Below are 13,770 nucleotides of genomic sequence, written 5' to 3'. Positions count from 1 at the left end.
TTTTATCATCGCTTTCCTGTTGCGCCCCCGCAGCCCGAGATTGGCGAAAAGAAGGAAGATGCCATTCGGGGACAGAGAATGTTCCGTATGTTATTCGTGTTATGTCTTGAGGCAGATATGAATGAAGCTCTTGCTACTACCAATACCCTCTCCGCCGCTTCTGATTGTGTAAGTACTGTGACAGTGTATGATATGCTGTTTGTAGCTAGATCAAAATGTATGTTCTGTATTTTGATCATCTATTGAGATCATGCAGCGGCAGATCATTCTATATACCTAGTGTACTGACAGAACCAGACAACCTAAAGAAAGAGAAGAAAACCCGCGTCCACCTCAGACCTGTTTAATCGACCAACTCGAGGGGTCGGTAGACGGCATCCCACATTCTGCTCCTAATATACTCTTCCAAAGACACATCACCCTTACCCTTCACGTACTTGATAGTATTTTCGTCATACGCATTTCCATCCTCAACAGCCTGCCTGACAACGGCAGCAGCCACGTCAACGGAGACCTTTCGGACATCAGCCAAGTCGGGAAGAAGGGAAGCCTCAGAGTTGGAGAGGGCCGGAGAAAGGGAGGCGAGAGAGTTCACACCGGCCATGAGCATAGAATTTGAGATGGTCTTGGATCGCGCGAGAATGGCACCGAGACCGAGGGCGGGGTAGATAAGAGCGTTATTGGTTTGGGCAACAATGTCTAGATAATGATTAGTGTGCTTTTTGAGAGGCGGGTAAGAAAAGACGCACATTCTTGGCCGTTGCCGAGCTGAACAGGGGGGAAGGGAGAGCCAGTGGCGACGAGAGCACGGTTCTCAGTCCAAGCGAGAGCATCGGCTATCAGGAAATATCAGCTGGTATTTTGTCTTGAATATTAGGAGCTACTCACCAGGGTCAACCTCGCATAAAGCGGTAGGGTTAGACATAGGAAAGATGATGGGTCTTTCGACGTGCTTGCCCTATTCATTCTGTCAGCGCATGCCTTGACTATGGCAAACCAAAAAATACATACCATCTCTCGCACAAGCTCCTCAGAGAACGCCCTAGAGTGGGTAGAAGTACCGATTAACACGGTGGGCTTCACGTTCTTAATAACGTCCATCAACCAAATACCGTTCCTGTCCTCATCCTCTTTGTTCCAGTGTTCTACCTCGGCATCAGGCCTGGCGTAAGGCATCTGAGAGTGTCTCAAACCGTTGCCCATGCTCTCAACCAACAAACCATTTCGGTCAACACACCAGAATCGACGAGCAGCCTCGTCCTTATTGAGACCCTCGAGGATCATGAGACCATCCTTGATCTGGTCGGCAATACCCATACCGGCGGAACCGGCACCGTAGATGACGATACGTTGGTCAGAGAGTCGGCTACCGGCAACTTTGATGGCGCTATAGAATAATATCAGCGGATGAGGGCTAGGATGCAAAAGTAAAAGCGATTCACGAAAGCAAAGCAGCAAGGGCAACAGCACCGGTACCTTGAATGTCATCGTTGAACATGGGGATGTTTTTGTACTTCTCCATCAACCTGTAAGCGTTCGCCATACCAAAGTCCTCAAAGTGGATGATAGCATTAGGGAAAAGCTCTCGGCAGTTGGTAATAAAACGGTCGATGAACTGGTCGTAGTTCTTTCCCCTTATTCGGGTTCGCTTCCAGCCCATGTACAGGGGATCGGAAAAGAGAGCATGATTGTCGGTACCACAATCGAGGACGACGGGGAGGATACGGTTAGGGTTGATGCCGGCGCCGAGAGTGTAAAGCGCGGCCTTGGAGGTTGAGATGGTAATACCACCGACACCTTGATCTCCGATACCGAGAATAGCCTCGGCGTCGGTTACGACGACCAAGTCGATAGCGTCGTCCGGCTTGTTTGAGTCGTAGGCGACGTCGGCAGTACGATTAACATCGGTAAGGTGGCCCTCGAGCTGAGCTCGCATGCCATCTTGATTAGGGAAAGACTATTTCACATGTTAGTATGATAGTTCATGGTCGGATCAAAAGAAATGTTTACAATATAGCAACCAACAGGCCTTCTGAAAAGGGAGGAGTAACCAGCAACGGCCTCGGCAGCACCTGATGGTTCGGTCAGATTCATAGACCATGTGAAAGCGGATACATACCAGGAGTGTAAAGGACACCTAAAAGCTCCTTAAGACGATCTTGCATAAGCCTATAGAAGAGGACCTGATTTTGGTCACGAAGGGAAGCGAGAAAAGCATGCTTGAGGATGACGGAGGGTTGCTAAGCCGCGTTGTCAGTCGGTAAACTGGGTCAAAAAGAAGGTTGCTAACTTTGCAGAGCTGGTTGTAAGCTCTCAGACATTGCTTCTCCAAAGAGTGGACATCGTAAGGCAAAAAACCTTCAAGGCCAAAGATTTGTCGTTCTTCTCGCGTAAAACCAGCACCCTGATTGTTACTTATGGTCAGAAGGGTCCTTCGGCGTCATCGATCCGTAAAAATTAGATATTCGCTCACCTTGTTGAGCTACAAGTTGCTCAAATGTCAGCTATGCCTACAACTTGGTGGCAGAACGAAAGAGGCAGCGCAAGACTTACACGAGGAGTGTTGAGCAAGGCAGAACCTGAGTAGCTCGTTGTCAGTATATAATTTCGCCTTCACAGCGTTATATTGCCAAGACGAATGACGATATGGCTTTTTTGGCCTAAAGCTCACCTCGAAGATTTGTCCTATGAGCAGCGTGTAATCATTAGCACAAATTCCAAGATCTCTCCGCCCGTCGGCCGACTGTGACCAGACGGCATTGCCTAGCTCCTTTCTCATTACATCCACAGACCAAATCTATACAGCTCTAAGACAAGAGCTTAGATACGATACTCACCGTATAGGGATTAAGTTCTTATCATCAGCACTGATAGTACGGCTGGTAACACTCCTCCTGCAAGCGACAGTCGATCGGCGAAGAGCAATACGGGCAATAGCCGCGCGAGTGAGAGCAGATGTAGAGCTGTAACACGTTGTCAGCAATATTGCGGCTATGGTTGCGGGTTGTATAGAAGATAAAGGAGAGATAGATAGATGCGTTGAACAGTAAGATATGGCATTCGTATGTAGTTTTCTTGACCCCTGTCACACCTGCACCATTTGTGCGCCGGTGTCACCAAGTGGACGTTTGTCCGGCCGCCTTTCGTGCACTACCGATCATTTGGTAACTGGGGTGGGGAGCCGCTGCTGCTGTACTCACCTGCCTGGATACATGGCTTTGTTTCTTTGGAGAATAAGATGATCTAAAGAAGAAAGAAAAGAGCAATCAGTTGTCGGGACTTGTCGCCTGCTCCTACTACGAAAAAGGACTGATAGATGGGATGCATGTACCCGCCCGTTTTTCGAATCTTGAAGTGACGTTTGACCTTTTGAACCACTGTTTTCGAATCCCAAATCGCTTTTTCGAACGATCCTCCACTCCTATTAGCGCGACTGACCGGCCCAGTTCTTTTTGGGCGGGGCTAATTTGTCGGTCATCTCCGGCTACAGGTCCCACTTATCGTTGTTAGCTAAATGGAAAATAAGGGACTTGAGGAGGTGTAGAACGATTCACAACCGCTCTACATGCTTTCCATGCTCCCAACAAAGCTCTCTTTGAAGACTTTCACATATGTGGCATCTCGTCAAACTCGGTGGCCCAATTCGCGCTGTCGATCGTAATTTTCTGGCCCACAAGCCAAAATCGATCCTCAGGGTCTGCCCAAATCTCATGGCCAGGCACATTACGCATTTAACCGACCCGAAGGGACCTTTCTAGTTCCTGTCCTTCGGCGGAGAATAAGCATTATTGCAGCCTTCTTACAGCGCTCTTTTTACAGCTTGTTTCTGTGGCAAGCCACTATCACAGACAACAAAAAGCTCTATAGACAGCGATACATGGAATGACCGAATCTACTCTTACACTTCAACATCCATATGCAAAAACCCCTTACATATCCTCCCAATCATCGTCACCTTCACCAATTACCGCAACTTTCTCGGCATTGTCACCTATCGATCCAGGGCCGGCACCACCCGACCCTAACTTCCCACTCTGTCCACCATCATTTGCCGGCGGCACATAATTCTCAACTCGTTCCTCCACAACATATTCCGCTTCAATAACTTTTTGTCTGATGACAGAAGCTTCAGCTTCCAAGTACCGAGATGTAGCATAGGCAACAGAGAGAATGAGCATGAGCGGAAGAACGACGGATCGGACTAAGATGGAACTGTCAGCACGCCAATCCCGTTCTTTCCCGGCCGGGGAAAAAAGAACAGACTCACATAAGATCGCATTGTTTTCCTCCTGATTGGCGCTTTCAGGCAGCAGCTCGACCAATGTTGTTCCGACCACATGCGGAGCAACAAGGAGAATCACGCTTGGAACGAGAACAAGGCGTGCGAGTCGGGTAGTAGATTTGAAGTCCTTGGCTGCCGGCTCTCGGAAACGCTACCAATAGTCGTCAGCTTGACCGAATTTTGATATAATTGCCGGAAAAACTAACCTCGCAAACGGTATGAAGGCCTGTACGGCGTGCTCGAGGTAACAAACCTATAACACCAACGATGACCGAACAGAATGCAGTGCCCATAGCCCTACAACTTCCTCATCAGTTCAATTCTTTCACAATTGGGGTAGTGAGGCTTACCAAGCGTCCCAAACATGGATGACTCTCCCCACATTGTTCCTATCCGACCAGAGACCACCCAGATAGACATCAATAACCATTCCGACCAAAGCGGGGACAACTGCGTAGAAGGTAATAACACCGTATGTTCCGGCAATCCATCGAAGAACGCCGCGCTTGACTCGCTTGGAGAAGATGGATGCACGAAGACGCTCGGCGCGGTTGAAGTTGGTAATGTGCTTGCGTGCGCGGCGACCGAGGGTAAGAGAAAAGTAGAGGATGTATGCTCCCGCAAACTGTTATGACTTTTGTTCAGCATTTCAAATCCCTTGATGCAAAAGTAGACCCAAAATGACTTACCCAGCTGTATCCATCATGCACGTCCATCCCCAACGTCTTCCACATCATACGGCCTACAGCCACGGGCGTGAAAGCTGCCAAGGCAATCACAATCGACATGCTCGCCAATGCACTAGCAACGAACATATGTATCCTAGTCCTCCAATACTTGGGCAGCCAGACAACTGTGTAGTCACTTGTCGGTAATCTTCCAGCTTCCCGGGCAATCTTGTCCTGTTTGAGAAGACGAAGCTTATCGGCGCGGTTGTAAGGAATACCAGACCCATCAAGAGGGACAAAGACACCGCCCTCCTTACGTCGTTGTTCAATAGGCATGAGTACCACGGAATCACTGGCGGGGACGCGCGCGTCTGTCGCTTCAGTCCTATATTTGCCAAACAGCTTTTGGCAGATCCAATCGCAGATGGGCCATAGGGCATTTTCAAGCTTGGTCGGAGCTTCAGAACGTTCGTTCTCGTTGGGAACGGGGGCGACGAGGTTGGTGAGACGATAGCGGGTGGTAACAGCTCGCCACCACTGGGTGAATAATCGGCGAGCACGGGATTGAGGACGGACCAGGTCGATAGTAGGCGGTATGGCGAGATGAAGGAAGAGAAGGTCAAAGGGGATTGATGTGATCGGACCGCTGTATAGAAGAATTAGCTTCTGTTCTTTATTAAAATTATACAATAGAGCGTACAAAGTCGGCTCCACCTTGAGAGGTAAAAAACCTCCAGGGACATAGGCCAGTCCCCAAGAAACTACACCAAAGAGACTGAACACCACCGCACTGTACATGATGGCAGATGAACCGAGCTAATCTCTTGTCAGCTTATGTTCGTCGTTCCGAGTTATCTGAATATCTTACCTTCCTGAGTTGATGCAAAGTTGTCTTATCTACGATGTCCTTGACAGGAGAAAAGTTGGGATCTCCCGGATCTCTCACAAAGAACATAGTGCCAGGTCTGGTCACCTTTCGCACCTGGCCTAACAGTGTCGAAAACGAAAACATGAACATCGATCCCAGCAACCAGTCAATAAATGCGGTTCCAAAAGGTGAGCACACTAGGTTTTCCCATCTAGACAAGATGGTTGCACCCGGAAAAAGAGGAACGAGGCAAAGGTCAATCATGCCACCAACACAAAGGGGGAACGCCACAAGTTCGAGAGTCATGAAAAAGGCAACTTTGACAAAGTTGGAGTGCTGATCCAATGTTTCGGCAAATTCGGTTGCGGTACGGGTGAGACGGGCCTTGCCGGCGATAGCGGTGAGAGTGACGAGGCTAGCAACAAAAGCGTACCCAGTAGCGACACAAGCAGCGCGGCCCGAGAATGAAGTGGAGGTAGCAATATGGTGCTCGAAGGTAAGGATACTGTTGTACGAGTCGTAACAGAATTGCCCAAAGGTGGCAATGTAGTCACCAGCCTTTTCCAAAATTGGAGAGAGTCGAGAAGCGCTTTGACCGGCGGTGAGGCGACTAAACCCTCCGCTCGAAGACCCAAGTCGATAACCTACTTCCAGACCCAGCTTCTTTGCGACAATCTTCTCAGCAGCCCTACCAGAAGCCATCAATGGCAACACGACGACGTCTTTGACAATTTCGAACACAATGTCGACCACAGGGTCGGTCACTTTTCTGATAATAGTAAGGATCTTCGAGGAGACACCGAGAGCGGTGCGGAAAAAATCGAAAGAAAGGAAGAGTTTGCCGATGAGCATCGGAACACCGAGAATAAGGATAATACCGAAACCCATGATAAAGAGCGCAAAAATGAGCTATATACAGTCCATCAGCTTATCCCCGTCAACTCAGATGAAAAACGTACATTCTGGAAAAGACCATGAATAGGACCGATAAGTCCGACAACTTCTAAAACACCATTCCAATCATCCGGGTCCCATTGGTCTTCTTCTTCCTCTACGAATTCGACATTGGCTCCAACATTAGCACGAGGGAGGCCAAGCTCCTCAGGTTGTACAAGCCGAATTCTGCCCTCCGGTACATTGGCGAAGGCAGGGGGAAGATCGTTGAAGGCAGCGAGATTGAAGTTCCCGAGAGCGTTGATATTTTGTTGATCATGCACGGGGGCAAGCACAACCCCATTGGCGACGGGTGCCTGCAAATTATTAAGATCAAAGTTGAACGGGTTTGGTCGGGCGTCAGGTTCGTCTTCCCATTCACCGTCGCCGTCATTGTCACCTTCATCACCATCTTCTTCGTCAGTCTTAGGCTGAGGGCTGTCGTCATCAGATTGGGGAGGGTCGAAGAGAGGTTTCCAAGGGGCTTCAGTCCTCCCAAATGCTGTTCCCTCCTCTTTATCTTCAACGTTCTCATCGGTTGCAGGAGCCTTTCCCTTCGCGTTTCCCTTTCCATTTGCCTTGTCCTCAACTTCATCCTCCTTCAATAACTCTGGAGCACTGTATGCCACTCGATCACGTTCTTCCCTCTCTTCATCATCAATGGCTGTCGCTCTCCTGCTCCATGCTGGCCTTGAAGGTCCCGCTCGGCCCTGACCTTCGTCGTCATCGTCGTCGGCAGAATCAAGGGCGACATCAGCTTGTTGTTGCTCTCGCAAGGCATGGAAACGACGGTATTCGGCCAGAGCGTCAAAGGCCATGGATTCCCCTTGCTTAGACGCTTCAGAACTAGCGCTGCCGGATTCTTCGTTATCCGGATGATCATTGCCGATCTCTGCCTGTCCTTGCTTTTCTTGGGGAGCTTCGACCCAGCTTCTGGGAGGGATTCCTTGTTGAGATGGGAGAATGTGGATTTGAGAGCCGGCTTGTAAGTTTTCAAGGTCTTGCTTGGGAATGTCGGCTATAGGCATACCGGGTTTACGGAAAAGAGGGTTGTCGGTTAGAATTTGCGCAGGAGGAACGTCTCGGTTCTGCCCTTCCAATTCAGCCTTTTGTGCCGCATTGGCAGTTGCCTGTAGACTGGTCAGAATCTCGTGGAAAGTTCCTCTGTGCTCTGCCGGCAATCCTTCTGCCCATGTTCTTTGCCTCGCCCACCACTCTTCATTCAATTCTTGCCCTGCCCCAATCATTAGCCTCTCGGAAGCGTCGTTGCCAGCATCGTTATCGTCGTTTCCTGCCTCATCACCCAACGCTTCGCCAGGAACGTCAGCGGGGGGCAAGTCATGTCTAGCAGTCCGGAGTGATAATGGAGCTCTGGTTCGAGTAGCTTCCAAAACACGGGCAATGACGTCAGCTTGCCGTCTAGCCACACCGTGGAGAATGAACCATTCGTCTGGATTGGGTTCAGGTTCAATATGCCTGGGTGGCTGTTCAGCTTCTTGCCAGTTATGCTGATGGACCCATTCTCTCAGAAGAACCAGGCCAATAAGGACAGCAGCCATAGAGAGCGAGAGGATTTGGCCACGAAGCACAAATCCGACAGCCGTGTTTTCCTCGCCTTGCAACCATTTCTGGAACGAAGATCTGACGACGTTATTGGCGTAGAGGAAGGGGCTGGCAATAAAGGAAGGGAAAGAAACAAAACTCGGCGTGTAGGTAGTTGCGTTGGAGGCGACGGCGGATTCAATAATGGTGGCGTTGGTAGTTGAATCTATTGTTTCTTCGCTAGGTGGTGCTTTCAGGCCTCTGTGCGACGGTTAGCAAGCACGAAATGCCAAATGGAAAAGCGACTCACATCAGATCTGATAGTAGAGACATGAAGAAGAGAGCACCAATATTCCATGCAGGAAGGATAACTAGCCAAACGATGACGACTAGCCATGCCCTTAGGAACCAGAGGATCTGCCGCCGAAGGAACAAAAGACCTTGTCGTAGATACACTGTTGTCGGGATCACAGTGGGTAATTCTTTTGGATAAACTGTGGAAGGTCAGAACATTCATTTCTGAGGTATATGGCTTGCCTTTTGTGAAGGTGTATTTGTGACCACATATTTCACAATGCTTTTTTTGTGACTGTGCCACCCATTGCTTCAAACTGCATGGTCCATCAGCTCCAGTTTGCATTAAAAAACAAAACAATGAGGCATACCAGTCTGGATGGACAAATCTAACAGATCCAGAACATTTACATGGATACACTAGAGGGTTATCTGGCTCTTCACCTAATCTACAAACTCGGCAGACATCTAAAAGGACGTTGTCAGATACGGCGCAGAAATGATTGTGCTGAGCTCGAGACCGTACTCACCGCCTTCTTCGTCTGCGAAAATATTTATATCTTCAGCCATTATTTTTGTCTCTATGCAGGAAAGAGGAAGATCGAAGTCAGAAGAGTAATATAGTCAGAAGAAATCTGTCCGTCGCTCTATTGTAGTAAACGGCGAGAGAGCCACCAAGAAACAGACGTCGTCAAAGGGAAGGCTTGATTAAGTAATCAGTGGACACTGCCCAAGTGGCGGCAATGACCGCCTTTGCCTGAAACGGGTTAATTACCGAATCAGGGCGATCAATCAGCGATCCGCCCGATCCGCGAGGAGGGCGGATGCTTCGGAATGAGGGCGAAGCGGTCGTCGTCATATAAGAAGCTCTCTTGATCTTATCTCCACACCTTCCGTCCATCTATACTCACCGTCTTAGATTCACAACTAGCCATGCGTCTCTCCACCTTGGCTCTCATGGCCACACCGGCGTTGGCATTGCCCAACTACCTCCGTCTCAGCAACGGTCCTTCCGAGCTTGCGAGTGACCTTGCCACCCATGCTATTTCATCTGCTCAGGCATGGCTTCAGGGCGCCGTCTCCAGCACCAGGAGCAGCGTTCAGAACGGATGGAAGGGCGTTCAGGATGGATTGGACCAAGGACTCAAAGTGGAGACCGTTGATGAGGCTGGCATCGAGTGTAAGTTCATCAGCTCATCGGTGCACACTCTTGCAGGCTGACTTGCCACACCAGACCTTGCCCTCTCTCACCCTGCCTTCCCCCTTCACCGCTTGCGTGTCGTCGAGCCCAAACTCTGTGACCCCTCTGTCAAGCAGCTCTCAGGCTACCTTGATATCTCCGAGACTCGTCATCTTTTCTTCTGGTTCCAAGAGTCTCGTGAGAACCCTGATGAGGACCCGCTCGTTCTTTGGCTTAATGGTGGCCCCGGATGTTCTTCCACCACTGGTCTTCTCTTTGAGCTGGGCGGATGCAACATTAGGGACAAAGGAGAGAACACCACCTTTAACGAGCACTCTTGGAATTCTGTCGCTAACGTCTTGTACTTGGACCGTGCGTGCCTATTATACGCTCAGCGTAGCACACACTGACGAAGCGTAGAGCCTATCGGCGTAGGCTATTCTTACGCCGACGAGGGCGAAGTGAACAACTCTCCAGCTGCTGCCGAAGATGTCTATGCTTTCCTCGTTTTGTTTATCTCCAAGGTAATATTTATTTTCCCTGACGCTCAATTGAGAGCTAACTTTCTTCAGTTCCGAGAGTACAGCAAACTTGATTTCCATGTTGCGGGTGAATCCTATGCCGGTACTTACATTCCCAACATTGCCAGCGTACGTATCTCATATTTCAATCAGAATGGTTAAATTAATATTACATTCTAGGTCGTCCACAAGAACAACATCGCTCTTGACCTGGTCCCTACTCCTTCCGTCCCCAAGATCAACCTCAAGTCGGTCATGATTGGTAACGGTCTTACCGACCCATATGCCCAATTCGGCTCTGTCCCTGAGTATGCCACTCTGATTTGATTTTTCAAGGGGTCTCTACTGACTGCTCAACAGCTGGGCATGCAACTCTCCTTACGCTCCTTACGACGATCCCTCTCCCGAATGCGATTCTCTTCGTACGCGCGCTAACCGCTGCCAAGGTTTGATCAGCGGATGTTACAAGACAAACTCGAGATTCACCTGTGTTCCCGCGGCTCTCTACTGCTGGTCCATGTTCAACGAATTACAAGATCTCGTGCGTAATCGTTCCCAGACCATTCTGATGGAACCAGGAATGCGGGCTGACAGGAGAATAGGGTCGTAACATGTACGATGTCCGGAAGACCTGTGACAAGTCTCCCGAGAAGGATGGACCTCTGTGCTACCGCGAAATGGGCTGGATGGAGACTTACTTGAACAAACCCGAGGTGAAGAAGGAGTTGGGTGCTCCCGAGAGAGTCACTTTCCAGAGCTGCAACATGCAGATCAACCAAAACTTGTAAGTCTCCACATGCGGTTGTAAGCAAATTTCGAAGCTGATTTAGTAATAGCTTGTTGCACGGTGATGGGATGCACTATGCTGGTGGCCTTCTTCCCGACCTTGTTGAGGATGATATCCGAGTTTTGATCTATGCTGGTCAAGCCGACATGCGTAAGTCTTGTTTTCCCACTTCACAGGTCAAATGGCTCAACACATCCATGCACTAGTCGTCAACTACATCGGATGTGCTTCCGTTCTTGACAACCTTCAGACGAGCTACCTCGCTTCCTACCTTGCTGCGCCCTTCGTCAACTTCACCAGCCCCGATGGTGAGGTGTCCGGATACACCAAATCTGCCAGCAAGGACGGCAAGGGCTCGGGCAACGTCGCGTTTGTGGCTTTCCACAATGCGGGACACATGGTACCTCATGACGATCCCGAAGGAGCGTTAAGAATGGTGGGCCGATGGTTGAAGAACGAACCTTTGGCTGTTGCTGAAGACGAGTAGTGGTAATCTCGTCGAAATTTAGAGGAAGGATAATGTCCTTGTAAGATCGAGAAATAAATATGTATAGGACAATGCATACAGTAGATCATGATGCCAATTGAGTAAGAAAAAGCTAGTAGTCCTCCATAACAACATCCCCGTTCCCGTTAACCTCTGCTTCTCTCGTCTTCTCTTTTTCTTTATCATCCTCGTTATCCGCCCATCCAGGCCTCATCTTCCTAAGCGCTTCTTTCTCCCATCCACCAACCGAATCTCCCAACCACTCCCCATAATACTCACACCCTGTCGGGTTGACAGGTCCATCCTCTTCGCAAAAATGGAATACGGGACACTTGCCACATGGTGCTTGTGTCTGACCGAGTGGGATGGATATGCGGGAAGTAGCACGGTAGATGATGGCGGTATCTGTCAAATCTGTAAGACCGCCGGACAAGCCTCCAGGGATAATCTGGGCAGGAGTAGAGGCGGAAGCGGTAGCAGCTGCAGATGGCCTGAAGGGGATGGAGGAGGTGTCGAGCTGGGAAGATGCAACAGAGGAGATGGAAGAACCAGAATCAGAGTCGGAATGGGATTCAGAGGAAGAAGAGGAGGAGGAAGAGATTGAGGAGACGGAAGAGATGGATAAGGATCGAGATCGTTTCTTCTTGCCGTCATCGTTGATTGAGAGGAGGACATCATCGGAATCTTCATTGTCCGACCCGTACACCTTCTTCTTTTTCTTTCCCCTCTCCTTCTCCTTTCTCTTTCTCTCCTTTTCCTTTTCTTTCTTCCGTCTCTCTCGTTCCTTTTCCTTTTCCTTGCGTTTACGCTCTCTCTCCTTCTCCTTTCGTTCCCGTTCCTTTTCTCTTTCCCTTCGCTTCTTCATCTTTGCCTTTTCTTTGGCCTTCATCTTTGCCTTTTCCCGCTCTTTATCCCGATCTTCATCTTCGCTATCACTCTCCACCTTCCTACGCTTGCTGCTCCTCGCTGTACTTTCATCATCCGATTCTTCCTGCAAATGGACACCTCCTACAGGCTTTACAACTTCCACAAGCCCATCAAGCTCCAATGCACGCATACATTCCATGACGTTCTTGACAGATAGTGTGGCAGAGGTGACACCAAGCTTGTTGACATACGTGCGAAGAGCCATAGGCGTAAGGAGAGAATAGTATTTGCTAGAAGTGTTGAGTGCGTTGGGAACGAGGGATTTGGCTTCTTGACTACGTTTCTTGTCATCGACATAGGTCGCTGTGCGGACTCGATTGAGAAGGACGGCGCAAATAGTTTCAACAAGGCCCTGGTCGTACTCTTTGTTATCGTCGAACCACACACCACCTGAAATCTCTTCAGGGAGTTTAAGATGAGCCAAGATATAGTACACTGAAGTCGGAGCCTTTTGAAGTCTAGTGTCAATAACTATCCAGATGATCCAAAAGGAGATGAACATACGTTGACAGGCTTGAATTGTTTGATATGCCCTTCACTCTCTAGTGTCTTGAGTACTTTCCGTAACATGGAGATGGGCATGGTATCTGTTCCAATGGTTCTAGTAATTTGCGCACTGGCAATACCTCTATTACCTGCTGAACGGATGATAGAAAGAATTATAGATTGTTCTTGCGTAAGAGTTGCTTTTCTAAGAGTCGATAGTCATTAGCGAATTGCTGCCATGATGATTGGCTCCAGCGGGAGCTGAAACATACTGTTTGGCCTCTTCAGGCGTCTGGGCATGGTACACCATAGCTTTATCGTCTCCTTTTCCTTTCACCTGGCTCAATAGTCTCTGAATTCCCACAGTCCGACATTAGCTCCCAATCAAGTCGAAAAGTTGACTGCCTCAAGAAAACGTACAAGTTTAAGAAGGGTCGTAACGGAACTCATAACAGCTTTTTTGCTCATAGTGGGGAAGCTCGCCTCTATTTGCGTCAGACTCATATTCTGAATGCCTTTCATTAGCTCGCCGTTATTCACTGCGATAGACAAACGCACTTTGTTTTTGGCCGCAAGGACCTTTTTCCAGACCTGCTGGTCTGCGGTAGACATGGAGCTCATTTTAGCTGCAATATGTCAATGCTACCGCATGCAGGATTGAGAGGTATAGATTATCTAGCAAGATGTGAAAGAGAAGTCGAGGATGAAAAGAAATGCATGGCATGTCCAACTTGTTCGTCGACCGGCACTCGCTGGAGCTGGTGGAAAAGAAATCTTGGAATCAATTACGTAACT

General features: G+C 49.1%; 4 protein-coding genes across 4 annotated transcripts; 1 reads left to right on the top strand and 3 right to left on the bottom strand.

Moving 5' to 3' along the window:
- Window positions 1–185: 185 nt before the first annotated feature.
- Window positions 186–3,297, bottom strand: CNF03780 (malate dehydrogenase, putative). Its single transcript, XM_571672.2, has 13 exons — window positions 3,201–3,297; window positions 2,838–2,963; window positions 2,672–2,685; window positions 2,554–2,579; window positions 2,474–2,482; window positions 2,291–2,404; window positions 2,120–2,240; window positions 2,011–2,072; window positions 1,443–1,957; window positions 1,012–1,387; window positions 889–958; window positions 750–836; window positions 186–699 (listed from the first exon to the last, which is right to left on the bottom strand). Exons 1-13 carry the CDS (start codon window positions 3,212–3,214, stop codon window positions 344–346), a joined length of 1,890 nt encoding a protein of 629 aa, XP_571672.1. The 5' UTR covers window positions 3,215–3,297; the 3' UTR covers window positions 186–343.
- Window positions 3,298–3,866: 569 nt separating this feature from the next.
- Window positions 3,867–9,235, bottom strand: CNF03770 (conserved hypothetical protein). The gene is made up of 12 exons (XM_024657442.1): window positions 9,118–9,235; window positions 8,959–9,055; window positions 8,831–8,904; window positions 8,604–8,787; window positions 6,778–8,554; window positions 5,819–6,727; window positions 5,651–5,766; window positions 4,972–5,596; window positions 4,633–4,907; window positions 4,489–4,579; window positions 4,268–4,433; window positions 3,867–4,201 (listed from the first exon to the last, which is right to left on the bottom strand). Exons 1-12 carry the CDS (start codon window positions 9,155–9,157, stop codon window positions 3,930–3,932), a joined length of 4,626 nt encoding a protein of 1,541 aa, XP_024513131.1. The 5' UTR covers window positions 9,158–9,235; the 3' UTR covers window positions 3,867–3,929.
- A 253-nt stretch (window positions 9,236–9,488) lies between these two features.
- On the top strand, window positions 9,489–11,652 carry CNF03760 (carboxypeptidase C, putative). The gene is made up of 9 exons (XM_571636.1): window positions 9,489–9,767; window positions 9,822–10,139; window positions 10,188–10,291; window positions 10,340–10,417; window positions 10,469–10,596; window positions 10,649–10,829; window positions 10,891–11,072; window positions 11,125–11,225; window positions 11,282–11,652. Exons 1-9 carry the CDS (start codon window positions 9,521–9,523, stop codon window positions 11,560–11,562), a joined length of 1,620 nt encoding a protein of 539 aa, XP_571636.1. The 5' UTR covers window positions 9,489–9,520; the 3' UTR covers window positions 11,563–11,652.
- On the bottom strand, window positions 11,639–13,667 carry CNF03750 (DNA-directed RNA polymerase iii 34 kda polypeptide, putative). The gene is made up of 5 exons (XM_571634.2): window positions 13,534–13,667; window positions 13,396–13,482; window positions 13,248–13,327; window positions 12,994–13,180; window positions 11,639–12,937 (listed from the first exon to the last, which is right to left on the bottom strand). Exons 1-5 carry the CDS (start codon window positions 13,594–13,596, stop codon window positions 11,675–11,677), a joined length of 1,680 nt encoding a protein of 559 aa, XP_571634.1. The 5' UTR covers window positions 13,597–13,667; the 3' UTR covers window positions 11,639–11,674.
- Window positions 13,668–13,770: the final 103 nt, after the last annotated feature.

The sequence above is a fragment of the Cryptococcus neoformans genome, assembly GCF_000091045.1.
Source record: "Cryptococcus neoformans var. neoformans JEC21 chromosome 6 sequence".
In the NCBI taxonomy this organism is placed as follows: domain Eukaryota; kingdom Fungi; phylum Basidiomycota; class Tremellomycetes; order Tremellales; family Cryptococcaceae; genus Cryptococcus; species Cryptococcus deneoformans.
The sequence above is the reverse complement of the archived record's forward strand: the minus strand, read 5'-3'. Positions and strand labels throughout refer to the sequence as shown.

Bases quoted from the DNA above. Each gene is read 5' to 3' on its own strand.
- CNF03780 (XM_571672.2), bottom strand. The intron at 837-888 runs GTGAGTAGCTCC...ATTTCCTGATAG, and splicing joins TTTATGCGAGGTTGACCCTG to CCGATGCTCTCGCTTGGACT. The intron at 700-749 runs GTGCGTCTTTTC...ATCATTATCTAG, and splicing joins GCTCGGCAACGGCCAAGAAT to ACATTGTTGCCCAAACCAAT.
- CNF03770 (XM_024657442.1), bottom strand. From the start codon at position 9,157: ATGGCTGAAGATATAAATATTTTCGCAGACGAAGAAGGCG. The intron at 8,555-8,603 runs GTGAGTCGCTTT...ACCGTCGCACAG, and splicing joins TCTCTACTATCAGATCTGAT to AGGCCTGAAAGCACCACCTA. The intron at 4,908-4,971 runs GTAAGTCATTTT...AAGTCATAACAG, and splicing joins TGCATGATGGATACAGCTGG to TTTGCGGGAGCATACATCCT.
- CNF03760 (XM_571636.1), top strand. From the start codon at position 9,521: ATGCGTCTCTCCACCTTGGCTCTCATGGCCACACCGGCGTTGGCATTG. The intron at 9,768-9,821 runs GTAAGTTCATCA...TTGCCACACCAG, and splicing joins TGATGAGGCTGGCATCGAGT to ACCTTGCCCTCTCTCACCCT. The intron at 11,226-11,281 runs GTAAGTCTTGTT...TCCATGCACTAG, and splicing joins TGCTGGTCAAGCCGACATGC to TCGTCAACTACATCGGATGT.
- CNF03750 (XM_571634.2), bottom strand. From the start codon at position 13,596: ATGAGCTCCATGTCTACCGCAGACCAGCAGGTCTGGAAAAAGGTCCTT. The intron at 13,328-13,395 runs GTACGTTTTCTT...GTGGGAATTCAG, and splicing joins TTACGACCCTTCTTAAACTT to AGACTATTGAGCCAGGTGAA. The intron at 13,181-13,247 runs GTATGTTTCAGC...ATCGACTCTTAG, and splicing joins ACGCCTGAAGAGGCCAAACA to AAAAGCAACTCTTACGCAAG.